General features: G+C 43.8%; 1 protein-coding gene across 3 annotated transcripts in view; it reads right to left on the bottom strand.

The window, feature by feature from the left end:
• Nucleotides 1-5,757: 5,757 nt before the first annotated feature.
• Nucleotides 5,758-12,121, bottom strand: part of POLR3E (RNA polymerase III subunit E) — a 30,994-nt gene continuing 24,630 nt past the window's right edge. For 2 of the 3 annotated variants that reach the window (XM_043914497.1, XM_043914498.1), the window contains exons 19-21: nt 10,047-10,124; nt 7,672-7,797; nt 7,200-7,568 (exon numbers count right to left, since the gene is read on the bottom strand). In XM_043914497.1, coding sequence (XP_043770432.1) covers nt 7,482-7,568; nt 7,672-7,797; nt 10,047-10,124 — 291 coding nt within the window. In that variant the 3' untranslated portion in view covers nt 7,200-7,481. Of the gene's footprint in view, nt 6,564-7,199; nt 7,569-7,671; nt 7,798-10,046; nt 10,125-12,121 lie in introns of those variants that run through there. The other variant, XM_043914499.1, reaches the window with a different exon arrangement.

Raw genomic sequence — 12,121 nt, 5'->3', positions numbered from 1 at the left:
GCTTGTTATTTCAGTCTTAAGCCATTTCACTGTTATTACCGTTTACTTTTCTTCTTTCAACAGAATCTCTCTGGGAAGAATTGATAGTGATTTTTTTTTCCATTTCCATTTTTCCCAATCTTTGGGATGGTGTAATAGCACAAATTCTGCCCATATTGATGTTCATTAAAGTTACTATATGATTTAAGAGTTTTATATGCTGTATATAATTTTCACTGTTTTAGAAATGTCAGACAGTTCTAAATTAATAGCACTTGGCTAGTTGAGTCTTAAAACATTTGATAATTCAGTTATAGGAAAGACACTTTAGAGTGTTCAAATGTTAAAATGAGCATTGAATCTAATTTTGCTCAAGGGCAAACCTGGGTTAATGGGTAAAACATTATTTCTTCAAACCGTATAAAGAGTTTATAAAGTGAGCTGTCTCATCTTCCCTGGCCCTCTGACCTCCCAGCCCTGGTCCTGTCCGGTTACCAGTTTATTGATGTATCATTCCAAACTATTCTGTGCTTAGATTAGTACATGAGTGTGCTTCTATCACCCCACATTTTACAATGAGCGTCTCTTGCATCTTTACTGAACCATGCATCTTTAAACTGTGTATTTTTTTTTTTTTAATTTATTGAAGTGTCGTTGATTTACAGTTTTGTGCTAGCTTCTGGTGTACAGCAAAGTGATTCAGTTACACATGTACATATTTTTATGTTCTTTTCCATTGTGGTTTATTACAGGATATTAAATATAGTTCCCTGTGCTATACAGTAGGACCTTGCTGTTTATGCATTCTGTATGTAATAGTTTGCATCTGCTACCCACACTCCTAATCAGTCCATCTCTCCATCCCCCCACCTCCTTGGCAACCACAAAGTCTGTTCTCTGTGTCTGTGAATCTGTTTCGTAGATAAGTTCATTTGTGTCATATTTTAGATTTCACATGTAAGTGATACATGTGACTTAGTTCATTTAGTATGATAATCTAGGTTCATCCAGGTTGCTGCAAATAGCATTATTTCATTCATTTTATGGCTGACTAGTATTCTGTTTACATATATCCACCCCATCTTTATCCATTCATCTGTTGATAGACATTTATGTCTTGGCTATCATAAATAGTGCTATGGTGAACATAGGGGTACATGTATCTTTGCAAATTAAGAGGTTTCTCCAGATACATGCCCAGGAGTGGGATTGCTGGATCATATGGGAACTCTATTTTTAGTTTTTTGTGGAACCTCCATAGTGACTGCACCAATTTACATTCCCATCAACAATATAGGAATGTTCCCTTTTCTCCACACCCTCTCCAGCATTCATTTCTAGGCTCTTTAATGATGGCCATTCTGACCAGTGTGAAAGTGGTAGCTTATTGTAGTTCTGATTTGCATTTCTCTAATAATTACCAGTGTTGAGCCTCTTTTCATGTGCCTGTTGCCATACCAATAAACTTTATGACGCTTGCCAAACTAAGAGGAAAAATGGTGTTTTCCTTATTGTTTAGTGTTGCATTTATTAATAAGGTTGAATAGCTTTTAATCTGTTCAAAGCCATTTTTGCATTGCCCTTTGCCTATTAAAAGAGCTCTAGTATTTAGGAAATTCACTTTTGCAGTTAGATATTACATGCTATTTATCTTTTTACCTTGTTACTGGAATTTTGCAAAATAAGATTTTCATGTAGTTATAACAGTCTTTAAACACTTTCTTACTTTTTGTGCTTGACAGTTGTTTGAACCATCTGAACTTCAAGTTTTCTGGTTTTTTTATTGTGGTAAAAATACACATAATTAATATCTGAACCACTTTTAAGTGTACAGTTCAAACGTGTTAAATACATTCACATTGTTGTGCAACCATCAAGCACCATCCATCCCCATAATTTTTACTCTTTAAAACTGAAACTCAGACTTCCCTGGTGGTCCAGTGGTTAAGAATCCGCTTGCCCCTGCAGGTGACATGGGTTCAATCCCTGGTCCAGGAAGATTATGCCTTGGGCAGCTGAGCCAGGGTGCGCAGCTACAGGGCCTAGAGCCCGTGTTCCACGACAGGAGAAGCCACCACAAGGAGCCCCCGCACCACAACTAGAGAGTACCCCTGCTTGCTGAAACTAGAGAAAGTCCATGTGCAGCAATAAAGACCCAGCAGAGCCATTAAAAAAACCAAAACTGGAACTCTACCCATCATATAGTAACTCTGGGAGGCAGGATCAAAATGGTGGTGTAGGACCCTGGGCTCGCCTCGCCCAACAAACTCATCATAACTACAACTACATGGGCTTTCCTGGTGACTCAGTGGTAAAGAGTCAGCTTACCAGTGCAGGAGACACAGGTTCAATCCCTGATCCAGGAAGATCCTACATGCCAAGGAGCGACTAAGCCCACGTGCCAACCACTGAGCCCAAGTGCCGTCATTACTGAAGCCCACACACCCTAGAGGCTGTACTCCACAAGCGAAGCCTGTGTACCGCAACTAGAGAAAAGCCCACGCAACAGCAAAGACCCAGCAGAGCCATAAATAAATATAAATAAAAATATTCAAAACAACAAACCTACAACTACATATAGGAATAACCAGAAGACTAGCAGTGTGGCTCTCCCAGAACCAGGCTGTAAAAAAAAAGAGAAAATACATATAGTCTTGTAAGAAGGGAAAAGTGATATGGTCTGAACTTGCAACCCCAGCGGGTGACCCAGAAGAGGGGATGTCACAGGGCAAGCCAGGGGTCCACCCTGGGCAGCAAAGGGTTCAAGCCACATATTAGACACCCCAGCCCTGGGGCCCAACACCAAGAAGATGAGCCTCATTAGGGAACTTGAGGGCTGTGAGTAACCAGTGCTCTGCTCCTGAACAACACACAGATTTGCTTGCTCCCAGTCCACTGCAGAGGCTGCAGATTGAAGATCACTGGGGGCTCTGGCCTGCCTGCTGGGACCACCTAAGAGACCCCTGTCCTGCACCACTCCCGCACTTGATGCTTTGAATGAATGTTCCAGTTCCTTGCCCATTTTTGAACTGCATTATTTTGAGTTATAGTTCTCTATACAATCTGGATATTAATCCCACATTAGATACAATTTACAAGTATTTTCTCCTGTGGGCTGCCTTTTTATTTGTTGAGTGTCTTATGATGCATAAAATTTTTAAATTTTCACCAAGTCCAGTTTGTTTATTTCCTCTTGTTACCTGTGCCTTCCCTGACGTACCAAGAAATGATTGCCAAGTCCAATGTAGTAACGCCATATGCAGAGACACAGTTGCGTCCAACTCTTTGTGCCCCTTTGGACTATAACCTGCCAGGCTCCTCTGTCCATGGATTTTTCAGGCAAGAATACTGGGATGGGTTGCCATTTCCTTCGAGTAACACTGTAGTTCTAAAAGGTGGGTTTTTGGTTTTTTTTTTTTTTAGTTCTTGCTCCATTTTTTTCTGTGATGTTACTTTAGGGTCCAAATTTGTTATTTATTAAGACTATCTTGTTTTCCCAGCTCCATTTATCGAAGTCTGTCCTTTTCTATTTGACAATATATGAGTGTTTCTTTCAGGCAGGGCTCTGTTCCAGTGGTCCATTTGTCTTTATAATCACTGTGTCTTTGGTGGTTGTTTTGAAATCAATTTGGAGTCCTCCAGTGTTTTGTTCTTATTCAGGATTGTTTTGACTATTTGGTTGGTGTCCTTTGAGATTCCTTATTAATTTTAGGATGGGTTTTTCTATTTCTGCAAAATACATCATTGGGATTTTGATAGTAATTGCATTGAATCTGTAGGTCACTTTGGGTAATATTGACTCTTCCAATCCCTGAACAAAAGATGTGTTTCCATTTGTCTTAATTTCTTCTGGCATTTTATGGTTTTCATTATACAAACCTTCCACTTCTTGGTCAATCACTAAGTTTTGGGGTTTTTTTTTTTTTTTTTGGATGCCTTGGTAAATGGAATTGTTATTTCCTTTTTATTGTTAGTGTGTAGAAATGCAACTGATTTTTGTGTTGACCCTATATTCTGCTACTTTGCTTAACTCATCCAAACTTTTTTTGTGAAATATTTAGTTTTCTACATATAAGATCATATCATCTGCAAACATATTACTTCCTTTCCAGTATTTTTCTTGCCTCATTGCTCTAGCTAGTACTTCCAATACTATGTTAAATAGAATTATGGTAGGCATCCTTACCTTGTTCCTATCTCAGAGGAAATGCCCTGATATCACCCTTGCATAGACATGAAAAGCTTAAGTCACTGTCGTGTCCAACTCTTTGGGATATAATCCATGGAATTCTCCAGGCCAGAATACTGGAGTAGGTAGCCTTTCCCTTCTCAAGGGGAGGTTCCCAACCCAGGGATCGAACCCAGGTCTCCTGCATTGCGGGCGGATTCTTTACCAGCTGATCCATAAGGGAACCCCAAGAATACTGGAGTGAGTAGCCTATCTCTTCTCCAGCAGATCTTCCTGACCCAGGAATCAAACCAGAGTCTCCTGCATTGCAGTCAGATCCTTTACCAACTGAGCCATTAAGGAAGCCCTTGCATAGGCATGGTTGACTTAATTCTTTACATATTACTGGAATCCACTACTTATCCTTTTTACTCATATGCTATCTCTGTCAGACTTTAAAGTCAATGCTTTGATAAGAATCTGGGGGACCATCACATGCTGTTACATCATAAAGATTTTATATAATTCAACTGTGATAATCCCTGGCCCTTTTCTTCTCTAGTAATTGCTCTGTTGCAATTTCTTTCCAACCACTTTTAGGAATTTATGCTAATTCCCCTAAACTTCCCCCATCTCATTGTCTATACAGCTCGTGTCATTTTCCTTCATTGATAGCTATCGGTATATCTTAATTTACATTTTTATCTCATTCATTTGTTCTTAAATATTTCCTTCTCTGTTGTTACTTTCCTAGCTATCTGAATTCAGCGTTTAACTCATTTCTCTTTACTGGCGTTTCCGGCTTTGACTCCAAGCCCTGCCAGGTCCTGTCAGCTCAGTCTCTGCTGCACCACGAGGGGCCTCCCCTTGAGCAGGGCTGCATGATCGCTGGACACACTCCAGAAGAAACTTAGAAGGCTTTTACTCTTTTCAGACTCATGTATGTTAACAGTTAGAACCAAAAACATAATATACAATCAACCTGTTAAACTTTCGTTACCAAATATTGTATCTCTTTTTTGGGGGGTGGGGGGGAGTACGTACACATACACCATCTAAATCTTCAGAGAGTAGTGACTCTACTGCCCAACAGACCACAGCGAAAGTCTTGTTTTAGCAAAATTTCCTGTCTTGCCCAATCCTGCATTAACTCTTAATTTTTCACAATCCTCCAAGGGCTGACTATCCACTGGTCACTATGGGCCAGCCACATGTGGCAACTGAGCACTAAAACTGTAGCTATTCCAAACTGCGAGTGTGATAAGATGAAAAGTGAAAGTGAAAGTCGCTCAGTCGTGTCTCTGCGACCCCAGGGACTACACAGTGTATAAGATATCAGATAGTAAAAACGTGGTACCAAAAAAATTTAATATTTTTATTACATGTTGATATTTTAGCTATATTAGGCTAAGTAAAATACATAAAAATTTAACAAGTTTCTTTGTACTATCTTTAATATGTGTACTAGAAAATTTTACAGTTACATATGTGACTGTACAGTCCCACGGGGCAGTGCTGCTGGCGGCCGTCCCCCTGATGTACATACAAGGCTCTGAGAGCAGACAGCACTGCCTTCTTGCAACCATCTGAAGACAGCAGCACCATGATGCCAGGTTAGTGTTAGCATTTATTTTAAAAATACACAAAATATAAATTTTCTACATCAAAGTGTGATGACCTCACTTATACATTGTTCCATACTTACCTCGTTTTATTTGCATCCATATGCAAACATTGAGAATAAATTGTATTTGATTCTGATTTTTTGCTATGGTTCATGTAAACAGTTGAGACTGCGACTTAAAGTATGTTGTTTTAAAAGGTAAAATGGCCACAGGAAACCAACAGTGAAACAATTCGGTTTGGTTTGTTTAATGAAGTTGGCAGAAGTCTTAGCAGATAGATAATTGAAGACTTAATATTGGCTTCCAGGCATTTTAAATATTAAAAACCTCGAGGTTTTCTTCATCTTGTAAACATCATTCAGATCTTGTTGGCATTAAGTTTGAAAGTAAAATATTAAACCATGATTTTCACCATCCTGCCGGTGACAGTGTACACTCTCTTTATTATGAGAATGAAACCAAATAATAAGCAAAATACATCACGAATTTCAAACTGTACTGCAAAGGAGGTCCCAGCTGGTCTCTTCTGGGAGCCATCTACCGCAAGGTGACCCTGCCACTGGCTGGGTATGATCCCCTCTGTCCACTGGACAGCGTGAGGCCCCCGGCCGAGAGGTGGTCAGTTCCTCTTGCTCCGAGTCTTCTGAAGCAACCGAAACTCTACTTCCACCTCTGCTGGCTCTGCCGTCCGTCCTTGGGCTTGGATTCACTGGGTTAGTGATTTGCAACTGTTGTCAAGACTGTACCGTCCCTTTAAGGTACCACATGCCACCGTAGCTTACACAGCAGTCCTATGAATAAACATGTTGAGAGCAGACATTAGCAGGAACAGGAACACATTCTGTGCAGAATATCAAAACCTGATTTTTGATTCATGGAGAGAACACAAACAGGAGATCAAGACCTGCCTGACGCTGTGGTCATCACTGCCCAACCTTCTCCATGCATGGGTCTTGACCCCTTCTTTCCCCAGGGGTGTCTGAAGAGTGAGGGACTATAAATGAATGTGCTTTATAAACACAAGATACAAAAGATATATGAATAAGCTAACTAGAAAAAAGGTGCTTCACAAATTGCATCAGCATCTATGGACTTGGAATATAAGAATACTAGAATATAGGGAATCTGTCATCATTTTTCAGTAAAACTGAATGCTAAATATTTGCTAAAACTAAATGCTTCTGCGAGTATGGTATTTGTGCCACAGAGTCAACTCATAAAGACATTATGAAAAAAAGTGTTAAGTCACTCAGTTGTGTCTGACTCTTTGCAACCCCACAGACTGTAGCCCACCAGGCTCCTCTGTCCATGGAATTCTCCAGGCAGGAGTACTGGAGTGGGTAGCCATTCCCTACTCCAGGGGATCTTCCTGACACAGGGATCAAACCCAGGTCTCCTGCACTGCATGCCCATTCTTTACCATCTGAGCCACAGGGAAGCCAATGCCTAATAGGAATTAAGTATTTTTATTTCTTTTTAAATTTGATTTAAAAATTGTTCTACTAAAAGCAAGGAGCACAAGAGTTAGTATGGGGTTACAGGGGGAAAAAAAAGTGGTACACAATTCAAAGGAGGAGTGGGGTAAGGATTCTAATCTAGGCCCTGTCACTGTAAAGGATGATGACCTGTTAGACTATTAATGGAGTTTACATCTTACTCAATTTAGTCCTTTTGCATAAACCCACCAGACCAATGCCAATTATCTGTTGCTAAAGACGAGGGGTGCAGAGGAAGCCTGATAAGCACAGCCACAGGAAGGGTACCAGATGAGATCCCTTTCCACAGTCAGTCTCCACCTAAGACAGGGAGGAGCCAGCTGTGGGCATCATGGTTCTTAGGCGCACGGTTGGGAAAGAAGCTCAGAGCCTCTGCATATTATTATACCAAAAATGGATGTACCTTTAGCACTTTATCCACCTCCTGTTTACTCAGATCTTCTCCACACTCTTGAGTCAGCCGAGCCTGGATCATGTTCCGGCGCACCCGGTAATTTTTGGAAAAAATTTCAAGCAAAACCTGTCGATGCTTTAGTAGCAAAAACATGTTATTACGGGAAGTAATCATCTAAAACAGAAACATCAATAAATAAGAAATCTAAAGCAAAGGACCCAACTCCACACTGTAGTCTGTGATCAAAGTCCTTGCTTAGGACTTCTGTTAAAGACAAACACGTATGGCCAGTTTGTCATCTCCTGAGAGAGACCCCAATAAAATGAAGAAATAAAGATATATGCACACAAGAACAAAAATGCCAGTGAAGCCATCAGCAGAGGAGCAGTTTTTAGACATACTTCTGTGTGATAGAAAAACAAGAGGATAACTGACTGAGCAGGCAGGGGAGCCACAACCTTAACTGCATGAAGACAGGATAGGATGAGCGAGTGGCTTAAAGTCCTGATGCATAAATAAGACAGGATGCCATGAAAAGCAGTATGTCCCACAGAAAAATAGAAAGGAGAGAAGACTGTCAAAATCCCTCCAAAAGAACAAAAGGTGTTAAATGAGAGAGAAAAGATTTGACCCACTATGTCTAACATGTGACCTAAGAATTCCAAAAAAATAGAGAAAAAACAGGTAAAGAAATTTCAGTACTTTGTAAGGATGACTCAACCATCCAGCACAGTAATAACCCACACAAGGGCACATCTGGAGATGCACTGATATGCTATATTTGGGGTAAGAATAAAACCTTAAGTCTGGTTTAAGGGAAGGATGTGGATCAAACTGGAAAGACCGAGAAAAAGAGGACCACGGAAATGGACAACTCTGAAAGCTTGAATACGATGGAACAGTATGTTAAATTCAGAGGAAAATGCTTGGCCCTCCAAAACCCTAGTCCCAGACAAATAATACTTGAGGACAAAAGAAAGCTATTTTAAGACATGGAAGAATGCAGACAACCCCTCTGGTTCCCTTAGAAGCTAAGATTGAGCAACAAGGAAGACGCAAGATTGCAAGCCAGCAAGAGACATGGAGCTGGTCCCACTGGAGAGGCGTCTGGGACTCAAGAACAGTAGTCTTGATGGTATCTACGTGTTCAGAAAACCATGCAAGTGAAAACAAGAAAAGCAGTATAAAAAAGAAATGAACATGGTAAACTACTGATATTTGTCTCCACAATGAACACATTTCTAGTCTAGCATTGATATGTGATGTAATTAAAAAAATACGTCCCACACCTGTCCACATTCTTCCAACATAACTGAAAACTAAATCCTCAACCAATGCAACCAGAAGTCCATTGAAAATAACAAGGTGAGACATCAAATAGCAGATGCACAATTTGTGTATATGTGTGTGTGTGTTTGTGTGTGTGTAATGATACCTTGTAATTAAAAAGTGATTGCCTCTGAGGAGTGGGAATCGGGTCAGGCAAAGCAGGAGACCAGTTTCCCATCCAACTTTCAGTCTTATTTGTTTTGAAGAACACACACTTACTACCTTTTTTTCCTTTTAATTACTGGAATAGTTCAAGAGAAGGAAACCCAGATGCCACCCACTCTGGCCAAAAGCTCAGAGACCTGCTCCAGATAGCTCTCCATCCCAGAAGGCCCCGTCCCTCTGGTGTTCTCAGCCTGCCTGTCAGCCTCCTTCTAAGAGGTCAAAAGGGGACACAGATCTTAGTGGGGGCTTTTGCTCACTCCCTCTCTCCCCGTTCCTAAGGACAAGACCTGGAAAAGGACAGATCTATTGGAATCTAGCAATTAAATCTCAATCTTTAAAATTCAGGCAAGCTCATGATTTAAGGAAAACTTTTGGACCTCAGATCCTGCTGGTTGAGTTCATCTTCTGTTCATTCCTGTCCAGGTCTGACTAGAGGTGAAAGGACTGACTTCTCTGACATCTGACCTGACACCTGAGACCGATGAGAAATCCTTTTGATTCCCGCCACCGTCAGTCACCTGAGAAATGCGGGTCATCAGCGCTTCACAAGCCTGGCTGGGCGGCAGAATCATCTAGAAGGCTTTGTAGAAACAAATACCTAGGACCCTACCCCATTCCTATAGAACTGAACTGAATCTCTGGGGGTCAGTCCTGTACTTTTTAAAAGGTGTTTCTGATGCAGCCAGTCCGGCCTGACATTTGGAAACCACTGCTTTTGGCTCACACCGCTGGCACATCCAGTATGTTTTGAAATATTCAGAGACACAGAAACAGAATATTTAAAACTGGGAGTGGCTGGAAAATCTGAAATGGACACGACTACACTTTGGGTCTCCCCCCTGCAGAACACCACCCTGCTCCCTCCTGGGGAGACGGGAAGGTCACCTCACCTGGTCACTAATGTCTCCAGACTCCCAGAGGGCGAACACCTTCTGCTCATCCGGGGAAGCAGCCGTCTGTGGGGGAAACTGACCGAGGCCCGGGCGTGAGCTGGCTGTTTGGCTTTAACACACGAACCCACCCTCTCCTTGGGCCTACCAGTCTGTGCCCACCCAGTTCTGGGCACAGAGTCCCAGTCCTAGCTTCTTCTGCCTCTCACTAGCGGAGGGCGGATGCAAACCTGCCTCCTCTTCTCCCTCCTCACCAGCCACACGCACGGAGACCGCTTCTGTGAAGAGCAGGCACGCCCGGCCCGAAGCCAGACATATTCGGGAAGGCGGGGAGGCGGCTTCTGTTTTTGCCATCAGCCTGCCACTAGCTCTCCCTTCTGCTTTAACATCCAGTGTCCTCCCACCCTCAGTCAACCCTCAGAGGTGTCTAAGAAGCACTCCCACCCCACTAACTCCTTAGGAGCATCGTGGGATTCCTTTCAATCCCTCCTATAAAAGCCGCGTCAGCATGGGCCAGAGGCCCTGATCCACCCTGAGCAGCCCGTGCCAGGTGGCCCAGCAGAGTCTGAGGATGGACCACGCAGGAGGCAGCCCAGGCTCCTGGTGCCTGGAGAAGGGGACGGTGGAAAGGGCACCTGGCAGAGTGGGTTCCGGCCTTGGCGCCACAACCCAAGTAACAGTAACAATTCCTGCCACGTAAAGTCCCAGGTGGGCTTTAAATCTCATTTGCTACCAGTGAGGGAGCCAACTCTCCACGAGCGAGGTCCCATGCAGAGAGGTTTACTCAGAGTTCATGGTCACACAGCTAATAAGTAGAACGAGGAGTAGAGTCCGAGTATACTTGCTCTCCCTGGGCCTCAGCTCCCTTGTGTTAAAACAAAAACAAAAAAAATGAGGCTGGACAGGTCTGAGGAATCTTCCACCTTGGACATGACCAAGATACAGAAGGGAAGTCGGCAAGAGAGCTGGAAGAGAAGACCAGGGTCTTGTCAGCAGGGATGCCGACCCTACTGAGAAGCGGCAGGATGAGCAGGTCCTGGGGACAGCCACTCCATGTCCCTTGTCCTCTATCCCCTCCAACAGCCCAAGATGGCCTGGCTAACATCAGGCAGGCGCCCTTGCCTTGCCTGGCTCAGAGAAAGGTGAGTCTGCAGGTAACTGAACCCATTTGCTGGGTGGACAAGGGAGGCTCCAAATAGTGCAGGGCGCCCAAACCCCAGTTACCTTCTGTAGACACCTCACCAAGGAGGCCCCTTGCCACGAGGGCCAGATCCCCTGGGACACGCCAGCGGGCTCGGGAGTCAGGGCCTCTTGTCCTATTTTCTGCTCCTCACACACACAGATGGGCCTTTGCCTCAGATCACCCAAGGCTGCATGTGCTTCTGACCTGACACTGCGGATGTCAGTGCCCCTTGTTAAGAGGCAGACACAGCCCCACTTCACCCGACTTGCTGACAGGTCTGGACAGAGCCTGGGAGGAGAATGAAGAGTGCACCCAGCCGGGCACCCTTGTACCCTCAGCTCAGGGAGATGGTCTCCAAAGATCCCTCTGCTCCTGTATTTCCTCCCCTCTAGGACCCCTTCCAATGACAGGACGAGACAAGGAGCCTGGGGTGGAGGTGGCCACCCTGCACCTGCAGGCTCAGCGCCAGAAACGCTCATTGAAAAGCCACAGCTCGTGCTGGCCAGCCAGCGCTAGGACAGGGAGGCCCGCCAGGACCCAGGCACAGCCAAGGGCTCTGGGGAGAGCTCATCTCATCTCAGCTGCAGCAGGAAGGATTTAAGACTTGCAGCCTCTGTACTGAGGTTCAATGTCCGGCTCTATCACTTCCTGGATAAGTACATTTTATTTCTTTGAAACTCAGTTTCTTCATCTGCAGTTACTGTAAGATCAAATGACACCAGGAGTGAAATCATCGTAAAAAATGGCAAAGCTGGCAGGAATGGGTGGGGTGCTGACAGAGGAAGGGGCTAGACCCCAGGACGGGAGCTGGCATGGCCAAAGCCCTCCTGTGTGCCAGGCAACAGGGGACGGCCTATAGGCGCCCACTCAGCCCTCACCAAAGCCCGTGACA

The sequence above is a fragment of the Cervus elaphus genome, chromosome 10 (assembly GCF_910594005.1).
Source record: "Cervus elaphus chromosome 10, mCerEla1.1, whole genome shotgun sequence".
Taxonomy (NCBI): domain Eukaryota; kingdom Metazoa; phylum Chordata; class Mammalia; order Artiodactyla; family Cervidae; genus Cervus; species Cervus elaphus.
The sequence above is the reverse complement of the archived record's forward strand: the minus strand, read 5'-3'. Positions and strand labels throughout refer to the sequence as shown.